Genomic DNA, 21,928 nt, shown 5'->3' on the forward strand with positions numbered 1-21,928 from the left:
CAAGAGAAAATAAAGTGCTAAGTTAGAACTGTGTTTTCCAATAAGTGAGTTTTAAATGAAAAACTTTTGCTACTGTGCCTGCCCACTAATTCTGACTGCTCATTATCTGAGCTTGAGACCTGGCCTAGTAGAAACTGTAGCCAGGAAGTGGTTATGTCTCATCATAGATTAATTTTTTAATAGGTAAAGTTTAATTTTCTTAATAGGTAAAGTTGTTATCTAAGAATATCTAGGGAGGCAGATGGGCACATACTCTGAACCTGCTGGCAATGCGGTCCATGGTACAGCATTGCGGAAGGATCTAGAAACAAGAACCCTGACCTCTGAGGAGCCAATCAGAATGCCCTAGCAGCTGCTTTAAATTGAGAAGGCCCAACAGTTGCGAGGGAAATCGCCATCAAGACTGTGGTATCCCTGCCACCGGGAACGTCTCTTAGAAAATGAGTGGCTGCTACTCTTGAGGACATGGAAAGTCAGAGGTCTTAACGGACCCTCACATTTAGGTAAACTACAATAGTCTTTGTTTGAGGTTAATGGCCAGGGTAGAGGGATTAATCTGTGATCTTGATGGATGATCACTCAGGGGTTCAGAATCGGCTCACATGTGGTATAGGTCTCTTTTGTGGTGGCAGTTTCTAGGAAGGTAGTGGTTTTTCCTGAGATGGTGATAGCTTCAATTATGTGACTAACCATTTCCTACCCCCTCTTTAAAGTTCTCCATACATCCTCCCTCCTCCTCTTTAAAGATTTATATTCCTCAGAAGGACTTGGTGGCGTTTCCACAGTTGCGGTGTAACGATTTGGACTTCTTCATCAACCAGGGATAATGTGGTGTGATGTCTTTTATATGCGAGTCCTTTAAAACAGTAAGGACTGAACTGTGTAGATATGTATTTCTCTTTCTACAGTATTTGATATTTTAACTTGGTTTTCACATCTGAAGAGCAAGTACATACTCATGTACCTGTGTTTCATAACTGATGTAGAAGAGTGTGATTTCATTCAGTATAATGAGCTCTGGAACTTTGGAAATGCACTGGAACTTTGCCAGACACTTGCTATGTAACCACTCACTGGCCTTTATGATGCTCCTGCTTCTGTCTCTTTAATGGTGGTGTTGCAGATGTGTATCTCAGAACATGACCTATTTATTATTTTCCTTTAAATTATAAATTGATTTTAGGTGCATAAGAAAATGTTCACCCAGATTTCCCTAGTATACATAACTTATATATCTAAATTACCAAAAACAAAGAGATTGCTGGACAATAAGTTAACTTCATATTTCATTTGAATTTGATGATTTATCCAAATAATACTGTCATTGAATTCCAGGACTCCATGCAAGATACCTCAGTGAAATTAGTCATCATTTCTTCATAGTCAGTTTTAGTAGGGCAGTTCCTCAGTCTTCACTGGACTTCACAAGCTCAACATATGTGAAGATTCCTGGTCAGGCACACTTCCCAAACTTCTGTCCATTTGGATGGGTCTCACAATTTTGCACAGTGTGCACAATGCTGCATGTTGTTAGGACATTTACATACATGTATGTATAGTTCATTACATGTACTGTACATATGTAATAAAAAGTAAAATGAGGACTGCTTGGGTAGAGTAAGGGATTGTAGAAAAAGCAAGATGGGTGGAAGACAAAAGAACATAATAAGGTCAACATAAGTAAGGAACTGTTATGTGCATATCTACATATATGTTACATATATGTGTGACTAGTTATTTAAGTCTAAATACTGAATATGAGAAAACAAATGTTACATTTGTCTTCTTGAATTTCCCACCACCAAGTGTAACTGTTCCTTTTCCTTACATTCACCTCAGCATTTTCTTATTTGTTTTCTTGATTTTCCCCTTTCTGGCTGGGGAAGGTATGGTTTCGGTATGCTTTTGATGAACATTTATCTAATGGCTATGATTTACATTTTTAATTAATTTATTGGCCATTTGTATTCCCGTGAGAACTGTCAAGTGCATTTGCCATTTGTTGATTTGGTGATTCCTTTATTTGGTGAATAAGTTTTGACTCCTTTATAGGTTGTAAATATTAATCATGTCAGATGTATAGTGGAAAAGCATTGTTGCCATTCTGATGTCTGCCTCTTCACAGTTACGTCCTTGCTTTGCAGAAGCCTGTTTATTTCATGCAGTCTCATTCATCAATTCTTATTTTCTGAGCTGTTTCCAGGGTCCCTTTTTTAGAAAGACTGTGCTACACCTGTATCTTAAAATGTTTCCCTCGTGTTTTGTTACAGATTTCAGTATGTCCCATCATACATTAGGATCTTCGATCTATTTTGAATTAGTTTTGAGGAGTGAGGGACGGGATGAATGATCATCCATTTAGGTAGCCAGTTTTACCCACTCCATTTGTGGAAGCAGTTATCCTCAGTGTTTGGTTTTTGGCATCTTTAAAAATACATAAGTGGCTGTGGCTGTATGGTTTTATTTCTGAGTCTTCTATTCTATTCCAGGGGTCTACATATCTCTCTTTTTGCAGGAGCATTCATTTTTGTTGCTGGCTCCATAGTGTAATCTGAGAGCAGGTGTTGTCCCACCCCCAGCATTGCTGTGGCTACTTCTGGTCTGTTGTTCTTGTCCCTGCATTTTAGGACTTGGTTTCCTTTGAGCTAAACATAATCGGGAATTCAAGGCATTGCACTGCATCTGTGTGTAACTTGCAGTAACATGGTCATTTTGCTAATCTATGTGAGTGGGAAGCTTTTCGCTCTTCTAGTGTCTCTTTCCATTTCTTCAGAGATTTAATGTTTTCATTTTTCAGTACTTCACTCCATCAGTTAGGTTTGTTCCTAGGCATTGTAAATTTTTGAAAACATTGTGCATGGGCTTGTGTTTCTGATTTATTCCTCAGTATCAGGGTTTGGGGTCACTATGGACTGCACAGTATTTTATGCTGCTGAGCACCCTCCTTCCTTGGTGGAAGTGTTAAGTACATATTAGTGTTTGTGTTTGAGTGTTTGTATTCTTTTAACCATATGAGCACATCACTTGCCCATAGAGATTATTTAACCTCTTTTATTTTATCCCACTTATATCCTTCTTTTGTATTATTACTGTGGGTAAATCCTTCAAGCAGGATATTGAAAAGGGTTTTAGAGAGCAGATCCCATTGTCTTATTCCTTGACTTTAGATAAAATGGTTTCTGGTCTGTGGGAGCCCGTTCTGGGGTTCCTCGTGGCTTTACCCAGCAGGTCCGAATAGAGGATGATCAGGACCACGGGCCTGAGTGCAGGTGTCTGAGATGGTCTGCACTTGGCTGTGCTGGGGGAGGAGGTCTTTTGCTCCACCCCTTGGCGTCTCTATAAAAACCCTGGGACAGAGACAGTCAGGGCCCGTTGGAATAGGTTCCAGGCCCTCTCGAGGCTATCCTTTATTTTCTATCTGTTTATCTCCGCAAGATTCTCCGCTATAAATCCTTCTATCTAATATTTCCTGCTGCTCGCACTCAAGAAAACTCTGGGAAGCTGTGGGGGTGGTGGGTAAACGCCCCACAGAATGGCGCTGTGAACAGGGACTAAAGAAAAGGACTAAAGAAAAAAAGGGACTGAAGAAAAAAAGGGACTGAAGAAAAAAAGGGGAACAAAAAAAAGGGGGGACTAAAGACAAATGAACAGGGACTTAAGACAAAGTAATAGGGACTAAAGATAAAGGAAAATAATAGTTTTAATACAGAGTTTTTGGTGAAAGTGCTGAGTCAGCCCTGCCAGTGGAAAGGCATGCCGGTGTTATGGAATATAAATATATTTATATATATATATATTTTGGTGAGGCAGGGGTTTTATCCTCGAGAGAAAAGGAAAGTGGACTGGAAGGATGTCCGATGCTGCAGCGAAATTCTCTTCTGTCAAAATTTTCTATCTTCTATCCCTTTCTCAAATTCTATCTGTGAAAAATAAGTAAGGTATAGGGTAGTAATATAGTTTAGGAAAAACTTAGAAGTGTAAGATTGTGTAGGAAAAAATAAGTAAGGCAACTAGACAGAAAAACTCTTCAATTTTCTAACTTTGGGGGCTTTGAAAGCAAACTGGGGAAAAAAATCTTTCTTTGGGCTTTACGGGTAGTAAAAAAGCTCTTGAGCTTATGGGGAAGAAAGTTTCCTATGGAAGCTTTTGACCTGGGGACAGCTGAAATGCTAAGTCCAAGCAGCAGGAGAAAGTAATTTCTCCCTGAGGCAAAAATGGGGGTGTAAGAAGTCAAAGTTTAAAGTTGGGAAGTTTTGGGAAAAGTTGGTCTTTCTCCTGGGGAAAAAAAAAATCTTTCTCTTAAATTCTAAAGCTTTTCTTGGAAAATTTTGGGGGAAAAATCTCTCTAAAAAGCCTTAATCTTTCTCTCTTAAGAAAAACTAAAGCCTCTAACCTCTCGCAGAAAGAGTAGAATCACCTGAAGATAGTATGGGGGACCACCTGTGATTAACTCGAAGGGAAAACAACAAACTTAAGACAGCAAAACCTCTAAGTTCTCTTTCAAGCTTTAAAAATCCTCCCTGCAATGCAGGAGGCAGGGACAAGTTTCTAAAAACCCCTTCTAAGCTCTGTCTCTTCAAGCTAGTAAAAGACAGTGGGTCAGAGTACCCTGAGGGAAACGCTTGGGGAGAGTAAGGGTGAAGAGCCACAGAGAGCCCAAAAAGGGCAGGAAACTTTACCTGAGAAAAGCAAAATAGTCAAGCTTCACAGTTACAGCTGAGCTGAGGCAGCAAAGGTTTTGAGTGAGCATTTCAGAATGAAAAGGTGCTCCTAATCCTCCTAATGCAAAGATACCCTGAAGCAATGCAAACTGTTAGCATTGAATCCTCGCTTCTGACCAAAAACCCAGAGGTGACTGGTCTCTGAGTTGGAGTGCATTTCGGGGATATTAGGGTTCCTGCAGTTGCAAACTTCCTGGAGCACAGAGCTGAGGCAGGAAGGTGCAGGACCCAGGGGAAGATTGCTAATGAACAAACAAAGCTAAAGCCGGTGGGAACAGCACAGTTGTCCACTTTCCTACAAGTCCCGGGTTGATAGGTCCACAGCTGCAAAAAGAAATCTGAGAAAAAGCTTTCCTATCAGAGTAAGGACCTTTCTGGGAAAACAGTAAAGCTGAATTGTGTCTGAAGCAGTCGTGCTGCCGAGTCAGAACGCTGTCTGGGGAAACAGCCCAGCCAGGGCAGAACAGAACTATCCAGGAGTAAAGCTTTCTTTTCTGTCAGAGAAAGCACCTCTTTGAGAAAAGCTTTGTTTCAACTGACTCCCTAAGATGAGGGAGTGTAGCCCTGAGGGGTGATTGCCCCTGGCATAAGCTCTGTCCTTGAGCACCCAGACAAGCAAACCCAACCCACTGGGGGACTGGGCCCGGTGAAGGCCTGATGAGGCAAAACACCTGTTCTAATGGGAGTTTAGAAATGGCAAAAACCTCCCTTGTTAAATTTTTCAGTCTGTATGCAAATCGCACAGACCCTGAAAACAAACGGACAAAAAGCCCCTACCTTCAGTAGCAGGGAAAGCCGCCGCTGTAGTGTCGGAAACTGTTTCTGGGGTAGAGGGGCTAAACTGAGACCAAACTGGGAACTGTCTGGGAGAAAGACTCTGAAGCAACAGAGGGGGACAGATTCCTCCCCAGAAAATGCATGACCTGACAAAGCTGCTAGAGTTTGAGGCAGATTCGGGGGGAGAAAAAAAAGCCCCTACCTCCAAAAGCAGCTAGCAGAGGAACAGAGCCTCAGACAGATACCTGAAGCTCTGCACCTGGGGGGCAAGGAACAAGCAAAATGAGATAGATCAGTGGGAGAAAATCTCTGAAGGAGCTATGGAAAAGCTGTTGTAAATGATCTTGTTTTTCACTGACTGGCTAAAACAAACACAAGCCCCGAGGAAAGTTGCTATCAGAAATGCCAGCCTCAATGAGTGCTAACGAGGCAGGTGCGGTTCTGATTCGGGGGCCAGTGTCTGATGAAGGAAAGACACCTGTTAAAGCCAGCTGAGGAGAATAGAAACCTCCCAATGTCCCATAGCTGAAAATGTAAAATGCTTGTTCAGATCTCCCATTGCAAAAGCAAAAAACTTTGTTCAAACCTCCCGGGCAAGAATTTGTAAGCAAGTCTGGTAAAAGACAACCAGTTGACTCTCAGACCCAAAAAGAACTATGGGAAATGATATGAGGGACTGATATGGGACTGATATGGGACTGATATTATTATGGACTGATATAAGGGAAATGCATTCTGGGAAAGGTAGTTTTTCTGCTAAAGATGGCGACATTGCCCTGAAACACTTTTGTCAGCTCTAAAATTAAAATACAGCTTTTAAAAGAATAAGGGGAAAAGTCGTCTAAGGGTTTAAGTGTCAGCTCCAAAGAAAAATTGAAAGGATATGGAACTAGGTGCTTCGTGGTTTGGGGCGCCGTTGGTAAAATGCCTTATTTACCCTAATAGCTGTGCAAAGTTTTACGGTAGTTGGATGACAACAAGCTACCTATAAGAGCAAACAAGTCACCTTAAAATCCTTAAAACAAGGGAAAGCAGTTTATACACTGAACGTTGTCTTTAGATATGAAGAAACTTATGTTGAAATTTGAAAAGTTCTTTGCCTTTTGAACAAACTGCCTGCAATGAGTAATTCCTTTGCAAATCTAATAAGGAGACAAGGAAACAGGCATTCAAAAAAGAAATGACTGCTTTATAGATGGGAAACAAACTTCAGAAAATCTAGCTGTCTTACATAGAGTTGCTTTACCTTGAAAGTTCCTTATAAGAAATCAATGCTAAATATCACTGCTGCTAATAACATCAGGAGTTAAAGCTAATAAAGTGAAAATACTAAATCCTGAAACTCAAATGAAATGGAAAGATCCCTGCTCGGGATTATGGAAGGGTCCCGATCCTGTGTTAATATGGGGTCGAGGACATGTTTGTGTTTTTTTCACAAGAGGAGAATGAAGCTCGGTGGTTACCGGAGCGTCTGGTAAGGAGCGTGGAACCTAAGGAAAGTCAGCTCCAATGACGTTCCTATAAGGAACCAGAATGAAAATGGCTCGATTAGTATTTCTGAGGTTTTGTCACTGGTTAATGCAAACAGTGAGGAAATAAGAATTCGGAGCTGTGCCGCTTTTGGCTTTACTAGCTCCTTTGGAAAAATATTTTATATCACCTAATAGCTATGCAGTATTTGGCGAAGAGCTTTACAGCAGCTAAATACAGTAATTTCACCCTCAGAGTAAAGTTTTTCAGTAGAACAAACCAAAAGTACTGCTGTGATAGAAACATTTGTTTGAAGTGAAGTTCTTAGGGAACTATTATGAATATGGGTGAAGGGACAGCCTCTAGTTAAAAACCATCTACCGCTGACAGTGCATCTCTGCCGGTCCGGAATGGCTGAGAGATCTGGCAACTTTGGAGTGTGGTTTCGTCCCAAGAATGTTACAATCCCCTAGCAACAAGTATCACAACTCTATAATGACAACACTCACTAAATCCTAGTGCTTTATAACAAAGCTAACTATAAACTGTAAACTTTAGAAATGATGTACGTACTTCCTGTCTAGTTAAGAGAATCTGATAGAGATGATGATAATTAAGAGTAAGAAGTAGAAAGACGAATATAAGATATGTGAGTTTGTAAATATAAGAATTAATAGGAAATATATTTGCTAAAGTAGTTCTATAAAGTATAAATAAGTAGATGTTAATATGTTGCATGTGAGTTTGTAAAAACGTGTAAATGTTGAATATGAGTCTAAATGCTTTGCAAGGCAAAAAAAGTTATATGTGAGTTTGTGAAAAAGTGTAAATGTTAAGTGTGAGTCTATTAATGTATATGGTGAAAACACCTGAGACACAGGAGATAGTGTCCTAGTAGACTGCAAAGTAGGCAGTCTGAATGGTTTCAAAAGCTCCAGAAGCCGCTAAGAAGCTAAGAATGGCAGACGTCAGAACCAGCACAAGGCATCCGCAGCTGAGATCCGTGAAATATCAACGCAGCACAGAAAAACCTGAGCTAACAGCAAAAACGGTGCGGTTTAAAATATTACTATAACTAAAAAGGTCTGTCTGTGAGAACAAAAGTTGCAGAGATGCTTGTTTGAACTAAAATTGTTAACTGCAAAAAGTCTTGGTTGTAAAACGTCTCTTCATATTTGGAAGTGAAAGCCTGATACCAGAATTTATTTCTTGTTGGAACTTTTTGAACTTAAAATGAGATAAAATTACAAAAAGATTTTGGTTATGGATTTCTTCAAATTTGGAAGGCTAGTACCAATATTTATCATTTGAATTTTGGTACTTAAATGAAATGAACAATAGAGATTTCATTGCAATGGGACAGTTTTGAATAATGACCTAGGAATGGTTTTCTGGAATTGGGTTAAAAATGGAACTGTTTAAATGAAGAAATGTATTTCTACTTAGAATCAAGATGCAATTTTGTGTATATGTAATATGCTTTATTAATTGGAGATTTATGAATTGTTTTGTGGAACTGTTTATGTAAAAATGGAATTACTTATGGAACTGGTTTTATGTTACAAATGGAACTGTTTAAACAGAAAAGTTTGGGTTTTCTAACTAGGCTTGAGATTTTGCTTAAAAATTATAAAGAAAAGGAGGAGCTATGCGATTGAATTATGTTCGCAGAAACCTATTGATATTAATGCACCCTGGCTTTGTGGAATTGAGGAAATGTTTAAGTTTGATGTGAATACATCGAAGTTTTTCCTATGTTCTGTTAACAAAAAAATTCAAATGACTGAGTTAAAGTTGTAAGACGGAGAAAATTGTTAACTATATATAGCACCATATATGCTAATTCTAATGGTTCTGTTAAGAGTTTGCTTTGAGTTGTAAGATTGAGAGAATTGTGACTATGTAGAGCAATATTTATGTTAACCTGTTAATGGTAATGATGAAGCTAAGGGATTCTTTAAGTTTGTAGTCGCCTTAAGAGTTTTGGTTTAGAAAGGGCTTGAGGCAGCTAAGACTGCTGTGGTCACCTAATTGGACCTAATTCAAAAGAGAAATGCCATTTATATCATCCTCTACTCCCATACTGGGAGTTGTAACAGCTATGGAGATTGCTGTAAGCCATTAATAGTTATTTTTTTATATATATTAAGAAGGGGGGACCTGTGGGAGCCCGTTCTGGGGTTCCTCGTGGCTTTACCCAGCAGGTCCAAATAGAGGATGATCAGGACCACGGGCCTGAGTGCAGGTGTCTGAGATGGTCTGCACTTGGCTGTGCTGGGGGAGGAGGTCTTTTGCTCCACCCCTTGGCGTCTCTATAAAAACCCTGGGCCAGAGACAGTCGGGGGCCGTTGGAATAGGTTCCAGGCCCTCTCGAGGCTATCCTTTATTTTCTATCTGTTTATCTCCGCAAGATTCTCCGCTATAAATCCTTCTATCTAATATTTCCTGCTGCTCGCACTCAAGAAAACTCTGGGAAGCTGTGGGGGTGGTGGGTAAACGCCCCACACTGGTCTTCACAATTTAGTATAATGTTAGCTATAGGTTTGTTACGTACAACCATTTTATGTTGAGGTGTGTTCTTAGAATCTTCAGGACTTTTGTCATTAACAGGTCTTTAGCTTTTCCAAGGTCTCTTCTGCTTGTTTTTCCAGTTTTAGGATGTGCCCTGCTTAGGCAAGCACACCTTTCTGCATATTTTAGATCATCCTGTGATCTCTGCTCTGAATGTATTTAGGTGCTGTATAGTCTTTATTGATTTGTGTAACGTGAACTACCCCGTGTCCCTGATAGGAACCCAACTTGATCATGATGTTTTTGATGTGGGCTGGTGAGCAGGCTGCATGACCTGAGTTAGGTCTTCTCTGAGTTTTACCTTCATTATTTATTTATTTTTATGTTGTTGATGTGGTCATAGTAAATAAACTAAATGAACTGGGTAGGGTGGGAGGAACCTAAGAAGAAGCAATGCTGAATAAAAGAAAGTGGAGAAGGAAAAAGGGGAAGCATGTGAGGAAGAGGAGGGGAAAGAGACAATGATAGGAGTGCATAATTACAAATGTGTGAACCAAACTAGGTAAATGTACGGAAAGGAATAAAACCTAGAAGGTTTGAAAATGCTGTAAAGTATCAATGATACAGAAGCATAGTGGACAGAAAAGGAGGGAATACAATGGGCAAAACCAAATGTTTTAAGTGTCCAAGTCTTAACTGTGCTTATTTCTAGGTCCACTACTGGAGTATGCCAACTGAGAATTGACTTTGAGTTTTTTCACCTTTATTGACTTTTAGGTTGGTGCTGAACCCTGACAGTCAAAGGTCAGTTATCTGACACAACTCTCTTCCTTTTAGGAACTCTTATTTTTTTTCTGTGTCCCACGAACCTCTACTATGTATTCATAACTTTTATACCTATAGGGGGCAGGTGCTCCCTCTCTTCAGGGACTCTATAGTTTGTAAATTATGAGGGTGCTGATGTCCATACAATTATCTCATATGTGTTTTAAGAGTTGAGAAGGAAAGGACCCTGATTTTTTTTTTGGGGGGGGGGGATTTGATCTCAGGGCATTCTTGATTCCCACCCAGCAGAAGAGAGCCTGTGTGAGAGAGGAGGCTGCTGAAACTTGAAGGTCCTACCTTTCCTTAACCTGACACTTCCTTTTTGTTTGTTCTCTGATTTTGGATTAGTTTTAAATTATTGTTTGTGTGTTTGTATGATGTGTTTAAGTGCAGGTGAGTACATGTCAAAGAGGTCTATGGAGGTCTGAGGACAACTCTTTACAGTGAGTTCTTTGTTTGGGGTATTAAAGGGGTAATAAGTTATGAATATTCTGATTCTATGTTTCTTTTTGCTTTGTCAGATTCTTAATTTCCCCTTTTTTTTCCTTCCTCATAATTGCCAGATTTCTTTGGATGATTCTCATACCTTCTTTGACTTTACACTTTCTCAGAAACTGTTTCAAAGACTATAGTTTCAAGTTTTCATTATATGACACCACTCACTTATTTTTAAATAATTTTATTAATTCTTTGAGAATTTCATACAGTATATTTTGAACATATTCACCTCCTCAACTCCCCTTCACTACACTTTTCAGCTCTCCTGTCACTTCCCAACCAACCTTGTGATTAGTGATTTTTTGTTCTTTCCCCATTGAGTCCATTCATTTTTTATTAAGAAAATTTTTTCATTCGTTTACACACCAATCAAAGATCCCCCTCTTCCCTCCTCCCACTCCACCAGCCTCCCCCTCCAAACCCACCTCCCACTGCCCCCCACAAGAAGACAAGGCCTCCCATGGGGAGGCACATCCAGTAGAGGCAAGTCCAAGCCCTTCCCCCTGCCTCAAGGCTGCACGAGGTGTCCCATCATAGGTAGTGGGCTCCAAAAAGTCCACTCATGCGCCAGGGATGGATTCTGATCCTTGAACACATTGGCATGGGGGACCACTTCCTAAATATAACACCAGTAGCACAGGCACTGAGAGCAACAATTAATAAATGGGACCTCCTGAAACTGAGAAGCTTCTTTGTCCTAAGGCAAAGGACACAGTAAATAAGACAAAAGGACAGCCTACAGAACGGGGAAAGATCTTCACCAACCCCACATCTGACACAGAGGGCTGATCTCCAAAATATATAAAGACCTCAAAATATATAAAGAAATCAAAATAACGAGTCCATTCATTTTTAAGATATATTAATTACACATCTTAATGGAATTCACTCTGTATTCCCATACCTTCCTCTAGTCTACACTAACCATGTCATATAGTTCTTTTTCCAACTCAACACCTGATGTGGCACCTTTACTAGATGCTTAGAATTTCTATTCTGTTTTCAGGTAGACTGTTACCACATAAGGGAGAGAACTTAAGGATTTAATTGGACATCTTTGGGGGAGTTGCTTCATTACACTGGGTCTCCCTTTATCTTTAGGATACATGTTTGTATTTTAGGATTATGTTGGGACTGGTGTTTCTGGCTGTAGGCTCAGGTCAGTTTGAAGCCCCTAACCATCTTCTTTCGTGCATATCTCTTGCAATTTTGGTGTGTCTTCATATGCCACAAAGGTGATCCAAGTATGACAAGTCATGGGCTGGGATGTCATTCTTTTTTCTTTAATCACAATTAATAGGATGTCTTAGTATTTTATATTTCCAAGATAATGATGATGGCATCACTTTTGAATAGATTTACCCTTTCTTTTGTGATGGCTTCTATACTATTGAGATGAAATATCAGGAGTCAGGTAGCTAAGTGACCAAAATTGTCTTCTGCTAACCTAGTGCTCATTTCTATTGGTATTTGATCACTTACAAATATTTGTGTATACACATATGTAAAGGAGTTGGTTTTATGTCTATTCATACACAAATAGACCTTAATACACTCACAAACCAATTTCTTTTGCCTACAAATAGAGGCAGGTATCTAGAACAGCTGTTTTATTTATTCTACAAATAGTTAGCTATATTGCTAACAATGGATGCAAAGAAGATTCTGTGGCCATCTGTCAAGTTTTCTAATGTTTCTCACCCTCCTGCAGGTTCATTAAGATGGACAACAGGGAAGTGCCCACACTGTTGGATCTTTCTATACAACATCTACTGAATAATGAGCCTGCAGCAATTCACGCTCTCGAGGTGATACCAAGGGAGCTTTTTGTTCCATTGTTCTCTGCTGCCTTCAAGGGTGGGCATAAGAATATAGTGAAAGCAATGGTGAAGGTTTGGCCCTTTATGTGTCTCCACATTGGATCATTAAGGGCTCGGGAGTCCCAGCGGGAACTCCTGAAAACCATGGTCGAGAGTCTTCAGTTCCTACCTGTCCAGAACTCAGCTTCTAGGTAAGACCCTGTATAACAGAGATGTGGTAAGACACAGGAGGTTATACCACAGCCTGCTACTCTTCCAAAGGTAGTATGCAAAAAGTGAAACAGTGAAAAAGACTATGGGACTGATGGTCCAGTGTTGAGGTCACTTTGAGAACAAGTGTCTTACAAGGTTGGGTATGGAATATAAGCGATTGAGGGCACTGTTGATGGATTCATATTATGGTGTTACTATTACGTAGAAGGACATGAGTGTTAAGACTGCTGAGGATTGGTGGAGAATAAAAGAGAAAATAGTGTGTGCTGTTTACTGAGAATTTTGTTCTGTTGTCCACTGCTGCTTCCTCAGTGGATGGGCATGAGAAGACACTGACTGCAATGGTAAAGGCTTGGCCCTTTTTTGTCTCCACGCTAGAAAATTAAGCATACAAGAAACATGGTGAACTGAAAGACATGCCTGATGGTCTTCAGGTGTTACTGCCAAGAACTCAGCTTTTCAGTAAGAATGTGTATAATGGGTGTATGGCAAGATAGCAACACATTATCCTGTAGCCTGTTGCAAGAGCGGACTAGATAATCTTTCACAGTTAGTTAATGGTGAATGCTGAAAATCAATGTGAGGTTGTTGGTACGTCAGTTGAGGTTATCTTAAAAACTCTGATGTCTTACAGAGGGTTTTAATTTTGTAATAGATGTGAGTGAGGCTACTGTTGATAGAGATACGTAATGGAGATGTTTCATAGAAGACAGGAATAGCAAGACTTGTGAGCATTAGTTGATCATAGAAAATAGTAAAGGATACAGTATTTGAATAAGAAAGTCTTGCTGGTATCTGGTATATGGAATAACAAAAGAAAAAATAGATGATTTTATCACTACGTGTTATCAGTGATCCTGTTCGGTTATATTAATGTTTGCTACCTCTTAGTGTTCTATGTTCTCTTTTCCCTGCAGGAGCCCTAAACTGAGGATCCTAGATTTAAGGCAGGATGTTGGCTGCAAGATCATCTGTCCGGAGAGCAGTACTAAGTCACCTGCCTGTTTTCACTCCTGTGCTTACTCTGAGCACTCTATCTTGAAAATCGAAGGCCAGTGTAGTATGGCAAGTTCAGAACCTGAGGCTCAGTCCTCCAGGCAGGCTATGGAATTATTAGTGAACCTTTCCCTTGATAGAACCTTAAGGGAAACTGAATTTTTGGTTCTGCTTCTGAATAAAGTAGAGCAGAGCTCAGGCTCTTTGCACCTGTGCTGCCGAGATTTGCAAATAGACAAAGTGTGTGACTGTAGAAACACCCTATGTCATCTGGATATGAAATGTATTGATCACCTGGCAGTTGATCAGGCTTCTCTGAGTGAGGTCACCACCCTTCTGGCTCAGGTGGTGCACCTGGAAAGACTTTGTCTGTGTAAAATCACTTGTAGATCTTTGAATGGGGAAACCTTTCGAAATTTTATCTCTGAGCTTGGGCGTATGGACCATCTCAATGAGCTCAACTTGTCCTCTTTCTGCCTCACAGATCATCTTGAACATGTCCTGAGGTAAGGGTATGGGATGGATACCGAGTTTCCAATAATAGCCTGTTTTTAAGATGAGAGAAGTAATCCTTAGATATTCTTAAGTTTCCCATAGCCCTTTTTCTTTCCACCTCAGCATGGGCTATGCTGGGAGTTTAAAAACAGATAGGGAAGGGTATCTTTCTGTAATTGAAGAGAAAATGGGGTTACAAAAACCTTTGTCAGCTGACCGTGTGCGGGCAGTGTGCTCATTCCAGAAGTATAAAGGTGAAGAGAACAATGCAGTCCTCCTCTGGCCATCGAGAGATGAAGAGGAGGAATTGAGAGAAAGACTTCAGGTTGGGCACAGGTGCACTTAGCCATCTACCCATAGACAGTAATGTCAGAGCATTAGGAAAATCTCCAAGGTTCAGGCTGTGACTGTAGAGGCTGTCACTTGGGGACTGGCCAAAGGGAGCTTCCAGTTGGTTGCTCCTCTACCTTGATTATATTGTAATTACTAAGCAGATAATATTTTCCACTAAGTTTTTCACACAACTCTATAATATTGTACACAGTGTCAAGGTTAAAATAGTATTTGTCAGGGTGGTAAAGTATCTTTCATAGACCCACAAGTCTATTAAGTACATGAAAGCTTATATCATTTGTTGCTGATGCAATCCATGTACAAAATAGTTGGTTTTAAATTCATAGATATAGTTTCCCTCTTCTAGTCCTCATTTTTCAGAAATACTTTTATGTTTCTACCCTGCAGAGTCCTACCAGCTAGTTTGGAATTCTTACATCTACCATTCTGTGAACTTTCTTACAACGACTTCAAGTTTCTGTCTGAGTGCCCTCAAGCCAACCACTTAAAGCTACTGAATATCAGCAACAACCCAATGAACTGGGAAGATGATGAACCCCTTTATAACCTTTTGCAGAATAACTCTAGCACCTTGCAACATCTGGCAATCAATCATTGCCTTTTAACAGACTCTACAATCTCTGTTCTCATCTCTGCACTAAGTCGCTGTTCTCAACTCCGAATCCTCAACTTTTCCTCTAATCCAGTTACCATGACTATGCTAATGAGAATTCTTGAGCACTTAACATCCTTGGTGAAGCTTAAATATGTGTTTTATCCTATCCCTGTGCATTGCTATGGGAGATGGCACTTTCAGGACAGTTTAGATCGACAGAAGCTTGCTGATGTGCAGGCACGATTGAAAAGAATGCTACAAGAGGCAAAAAGGAACGACATGCATTGGATGACTTTCTCTGATTAAATTTACAGTCCAACACAGTTTCACATTGATATGTTCCCTTTAAGTATTAAATGTTTTTCTCTTGATCCCATAGACTGAATATATAAGGTTATTATGTTTTAGCAAAATACAGTTAAAAATATAGGTATGTAACTGATTTCTATAGAGAATAACTTAGAAGATGGAGGACTCAGAGTGTCTGTGTGTCTCTTGACTATTGTTCTTGATAGTACTTCATCCTTCCTACTAAAGTTTTAGGTAGAAGAGTTGGAAAGACTATATCATGAATTACCACAGCCTTGTCCTCACTGAGATTTACTTCTGGGCACTTGACTGCAGACATGACACTCTAGCCTTTCCTAGATATGTTTTTGGAGGGCAGGTAGTTATTGAAACTGATGCTTTTATCCCCTGAGTTGTATTAAGCTTCTATATTAAGATGTTTTCAGTTGCTTATGGGAAACCATCTGGATTTAACAGTGAGATAAAGAATCTGTGCCCATTACCCATTGAGTGGCTCAGTTTTTATTTCATACTCATTTACCAAGGATCGGCTTGCGATATTATTGTAGGCAGCAAGAATGAACAGACAAGACAAGGTCCCTGTCTCAAGCCACTCAGAGGCTGAATGTTTCTGTGGTTTATCTATTCCTCCACCGTTCATTAGTGCATAGAAGAAAGTTGTTTTCCACTCTTGGACCCCGATTTATCTTCCTTGTTCTTGTTACATGGTCTGTTCAATGCAAAGTGAACTCTATGATGTTGACTCTTCTCAACAGAATTCATGGATTCAATGTTACCATCTTGGAGACTTTCTCAAACATCTGCTTGATGTCTGCCTTCTGTCATTGTGCACAATGCCTGACATAATAGACAAGGAAGAGAACTTTGTTTCTCTGCTTTAGACGGTTCACCGTGATTGTTTGTTGCACTGGTTTGGAACTTCAGCAGGGCAGAACATGGTAAAGAGCTTGTGGCAGAGGGAGATCCTTCCAATTCATGAGGCCAGGAAGCAGAGAGAGCAGGAGCCTGAGTCTCTGTACAGCCTTCAGGAGTGGGACTACACTGATATGCCTCCTTGAGCTAGCCTGCTCTAAAGTTTCTACCACCTGCCCTGGAAACTGTTCTTGAGCTAACCTATTCAAAATTTTCACCCACCTGCCATGGAGCCATCAACTTGACCACCTTCTATCATATTAGCTTAGGAGACATTTAGGATACATGGCATCCTTCATGGTATACATGATTCTGTTTGAATATTCTGCTGTTTCTTTTCTGTTAAAGTTGACACAATTGCTGTAATATTGTGTAGCAAATATGTATATGGATTCCTTTATATTTGATACTCCAAAATGTGATTATCATACATAGAAAAGCATGTTTGTTCAAGATACAGTACAAAAAAGCATGTCAAACCAATTAATAAGCAATGTATTTATGTTATGAATGTATTGAAATGGGAATACACTGCATTGCAAGGACATAGTGTATAAAATTTAGTTCGTTCCTGTCATGCTGAAATGTCAACACCACTGCTCTTAATTACTTAATAAGGAAATGAAACAAAAATAACCATTTACTTTTTATTTTTTTAAATAAACCTAACTGCATTTTAAAGATATAGCAATAAAAAGCAAAAACAGTAATATGTCTATATTGTTTCAATTTTTAAATGATAACACCGGATTTCAGATTAGCCAAGCAAAAATACAGTTAAAAGTTACAGAATTTTGTTCATAGTTCTCACATATTGAGATGATATTGGACTATATCTTGGAGATATAAAACATGAAAATTTATCTACAAAACTAAAGTTTGCTTGTATGATTACACTTATATTTTGCTAAGTGTCACAACATGGGTGTGTGGGCTCACACAGAAAGAAAACTCAGAGGCACCTTAATAATGAGCTGAGCTTTTCACAGCTGCAGGGGATCCAGTCTCTTTAAGAACTGAGAAATTTTCCCTTCACCTAGGGCATTTTTTCTCTATATTTACAGTTTAGCCAATTGATTTCCATATGTTCAAAACAACCTGAAAGAAGCTCCCAAAAATATACTGGCAAGTGCAAATTCCTCAAATCATCAGGTACCACAGTTTTCTGGTTCTCCAACCAAGTTTTGCTTAGGCCTTTGTATCCTTGGGAGACTCTGAGACAAGATTCACATAGGGCAACAAAAGAAACAAAAGGTATCAGTTAAACAAAAGATGGATTAGGGCTCCGTGCCACTCTCTGGAGCCCAGACCAGGTGTAGCCCAGTGGGAGTGCAGTCTCAGATCCCCCATTTTATACAAAAATCAATTATCTTGAAGGTTATGCAGGCTCACAGTAAATATAGTCTTTTTTTCTGTCTGTCTTACAATCTTATGTAAGTAGACCAAAACACATTTTAAAGCAAATAAAGTTATTATTACTAGAACAAGAGCAACACCTGCTAGGATATGAAATCTATTAAAGTGATTCACAGGACTGATTGAAGCTATGTTATCTGCAAGACTTTCCATAATGCCCATTCCTGTCGTATCAGGTAACTTTTTTGCAAAAGTTTCTTTAATTTCTTTCTGTAAGTTACAAACCATTTGAGAAGAATTAGGGTGACCCAACAAATGCATCTTAACCTTACCCCAATCGTACTTGCTTTTATTAAATCTCAAGGGTATGATACAATAAGAAGAAACATTCTAATCACATTTTAATTTTATCTGCTCCTTCAAAATTTCTAACTGATCCCCTAACAATACAACAGCTTGCCTTAACTCAACTAATTCATTTACTATCTTACTATCAATTTTATTCTGTTTAGTCCACAGTTTTTCTGGATGTTTATACCAATCTCCAATGAATTCAGCGGTTTGGATTTCTTTATGAAGCACCACTCCAGCAGTTGCTCCTGTGGCTGTCAATGCAATGATCCCTGTAATAACTGTGACCACTAGTTCACCCATTCGATGTGCTCTTTTTAATATTCGTTCAGTGAGCTTCTGTACAGGGATCCTCACAGGAGAGTCTTGCCATGGCCATGACAACTCACTGGTATACAGATTGCTGGCCTTGCTCTGAGATTATATAAACTTTCAAAGGTCAAATTTAAAAACATACTAGAATTAGCACAGGTATGAAGGGCACAGCATTCACAAGTAATGCTATATTTATTCAGGTGTAGGCCCTTTCTATATAGGCCCTTTCAGTAGTGAGTAAGGTAATGGTACACATGCCATAAAAGGATGGCTTTTATTTAGTCTAAAAGACAGAGTGTACTTATCATCCTTAATGTATAATTTTGCTTCCCATGCCTTAAGAGGTGGAAGGCACGTGCCAATTTCCACAAGTGAGTTTGAGTTGAATCGCCAAATTGCAGGCGGGGATTTGCCATTACAACTCCATGCCACCAAATAGGTTCATTAACTAGAGCACTGATTTCCACAGTTCCATTCAAATTATACAGTTTCAGTCTTAATTCTGAGTGACAATACTTTCCCTGAGGGAGCAATAAGGTGTGGTGATATTTTATTTGTATGTTAATAAATAAAAATTGCCTGGAGATCAGAGGACATAGATAGCCATCCACAAACAAAAGTCAAGCAGTGGTAGCACATGCCCTTAATCTGATCACATGGCAGGTAGAGTCTGTGTGTGTTCAAGGACACAACCAAGAGTGGTGACACATGCCTTTAATCCCAGTACCAACCATAGAGACCTGGAGGTCTGTATAGTCAGGCAGTGACAAGGAAGTAAAGTAGCTGGGCTAAGAGCCAATGAGAAGGCAGAACAGCAAGGCAATAAAGATGCAGGTTAGACAGGAAGAAGCTGGTTCTTTCTGGGGAAGCTATGATGGTGTGGTGAGTAAGATTAGCTGGTGGCTATTATTATTTCCCTGATCTCTTTGGTTATTATCCCTGTATTTGGCTTTGTGTTTCTTATTTAATAAGACTGTATAGAAATTCATCTACAGTAAGGACTCCAATCAATTATGTCTCTTTTGGAGATATTAGCACTCGAGGTTTCTCACTCTTACACTGTTGCCAATGTACCTATTCAGATTCCTTGTTGATAACACTCATCTCTCAGAAAGGTAGCTTTATGGAACTAATAGTATTAATCTCCTATCCTTTAAAACCAGATGCATGAAGCATATAAAGCTTATTACAATAATCTTGGGTAGTATTGACTACGGATAGCCATATATTATAAGTTGTATTTAGGCACTGAATTTCATTTCCCATGCAAATGGGAATTCCTTGTACTCCAACTGTAATTGTCAATCACTTTACCCTCCTCCATTGGCTGAGCAGGACCTCAGTTGTCATCAGGACCAGGTAGCCAAGAAGATTAACCATTACATGAATATTTGTATCTGCCTAACTTACTGCTAAGTTAATTGGAGAATTGGGGATAAAGGCCCAATAATTATGATTCATCCCTTTTATCTGCATTATTGCCATGGAAAGCATGGCAAGAAATGTTTGTAGCATTTAGAGGCTTGTGAGTCATGTGAAGTATCATCTCTCATTTGTCACACAAACTCTTAAGCTGTCCCCAGATGAGAGGATTAGTTGTTTGTTGCAAAGGTCTCTTGTGTCTTGACTTTGGCAGAGGCATCCCTGAATCTGCAGCATTTTGGAGATATCTCTTGCTCATGGCAGATTTTTATCAATTTCGATCGAATCTACAATTTATTATCTCCTGTGGAAACATAAGGATAACCTTGGCCTTAATTTAACACTTCCCCTGGGCTATTTTGATGTTAAAACATTTATAATACATGGGCTGACTCAATTCAGCAATTCTTTCCATAACTCATTTTTTCCTGTTTCATTAGCATTTTAAAAAATTTAAAATTAGTAAGGCAGTATGCAGTCTATCTCTGGGGGTCCTCATATCCCTCTTCTGTTTAGCAAGCATCTCTTTTAGAATGTGATTAGATATTTCAAAAATTGCTTGTCTTATAGGTTTGTATGGTATCCTGTAACATGTTTTATCTTGTAATGTGCAAAAAATTGTTTCATTTTACTGGAAGCATAAGCTGGGGCATTATCAGTCTTAAGTTGTGCTGATATGCCCATTACAGCCATTGTTTTTAATAAATACATAATTATAGAATCTGCCTTTTCAGAACTTAAGGCAGATGCCCATTGGAACCCAGAATAAGTGTCAATCGTATGATGAACATATTTTAATTTTCCAAAATCTACTAAATGAAATACATCCATTTGCTAAATTTCATTCCTTTGTGTGCCTTTAGGATTAGTTACTGCAGGTAAAGGAACTTGATTATAAAAAGAACAAGCAGGACAGTTTGGTTTTTTTTATGATTTCCTTAGCCTGTTGTGAAGTAATAGAATGTTTTCTTAATGTAAGAGCCCCAGACATAGGTGCTCTTGTATTATGCAGGGAAGAATCCATTCAGGTTTTGGGTTTTTGTGCGTTTTTTTTTTGTTGTTGTTGTTGTTTTTTTTTGGGGTTTTTTTTTTTTTTTTTTAAACTGAATTTGCTTACTTTTTGGATATTTGTTAATTTCTCCTAAGAAATTACTATAAGCTCTTTACCAACCATCATTATTCTCCCACAATTGTCTAATTTCAGTATTGGTATAGGATACCACAATCTCAGCTGGATCCATACCTGACTCTTGATGAAATCTTAATCTTCCCTTTATGATTAGTTCAGAAACTTTTTCTATACAGGTTTTTTATTTTTCACTCTGCAAGCTAAGAAAATCCATTCCAAGATATAATCCTCTCTCTGCATAATGAGTCTGTTATGCCCATATTGTAAGTACCCACAAAAGACCACCACAAAGACTGAATCCTGTATGTAAAAGCAAAGGGCCTTTATTTTCAAACTCAGAACTTGGATTCTTTGTCTGACACAGAGGTGAGAACAGAGAGCCAAGAGCCCAGGCAGGGTGCGGTATTTTATCATAACAGAGGTTGGGGTGAGGGGCTTTCCAGGGTTCAGGACCCTGATTGGCTGACATTTGTCTGGGGGTATAGGAAATGTTTGGAATATCAGGTATTTCCTTTTAGATGCAGGCCCTACTGGGTGGGATCCACTTATGGCTTTTCCTGGGTCCAGGTGTTGCCTGCCAGAAGCTGTGCCTGGGCCTCCAAGCCTGTCATGGCAGTTGTGTGGTCAAGCTGTTTTGCCACCCCCTCACAAGTACAGTGAGGGAATGATATGAAGGTCAAATTAGTAAAATATACTTCTTTGTGAGGTCTAATCTGTCCACACAGGCATTTTGTAATTTTGTTATACCTGGGTTAATTCCCTTTCAGCTTCAGTTGTTAACTTGCTTAGACTGTTTAAATCAGACTCACCTTGCAAAATTTGAAACAAATTACTCAATTCTGAGGTAGACAATCCAATT

At 39.3% G+C, this 21,928-nt stretch overlaps 1 protein-coding gene across 4 annotated transcripts in view; it reads left to right on the forward strand.

Moving 5' to 3' along the window:
* LOC102915254 (melanoma antigen preferentially expressed in tumors-like) overlaps positions 1 to 17,206 on the forward strand; it is a 34,309-nt gene extending 17,103 nt beyond the window's left edge. For 2 of the 4 annotated variants that reach the window (XM_076561650.1, XM_076561653.1), the window contains 3 exons: positions 12,514 to 12,813; positions 13,753 to 14,337; positions 15,068 to 17,206. In XM_076561650.1, coding sequence (XP_076417765.1) covers positions 12,524 to 12,813; positions 13,753 to 14,337; positions 15,068 to 15,581 — 1,389 coding nt within the window. In that variant the 5' untranslated portion in view covers positions 12,514 to 12,523 and the 3' untranslated portion in view covers positions 15,582 to 17,206. Of the gene's footprint in view, positions 1 to 10,191; positions 10,284 to 12,401; positions 12,814 to 13,752; positions 14,338 to 15,067 lie in introns of those variants that run through there. The other 2 variants (XM_076561651.1, XM_076561652.1) reach the window with 2 other exon arrangements.
* Positions 17,207 to 21,928: the final 4,722 nt, after the last annotated feature.

This window comes from Peromyscus maniculatus, chromosome X (genome assembly GCF_049852395.1).
Source record: "Peromyscus maniculatus bairdii isolate BWxNUB_F1_BW_parent chromosome X, HU_Pman_BW_mat_3.1, whole genome shotgun sequence".
In the NCBI taxonomy this organism is placed as follows: domain Eukaryota; kingdom Metazoa; phylum Chordata; class Mammalia; order Rodentia; family Cricetidae; genus Peromyscus; species Peromyscus maniculatus.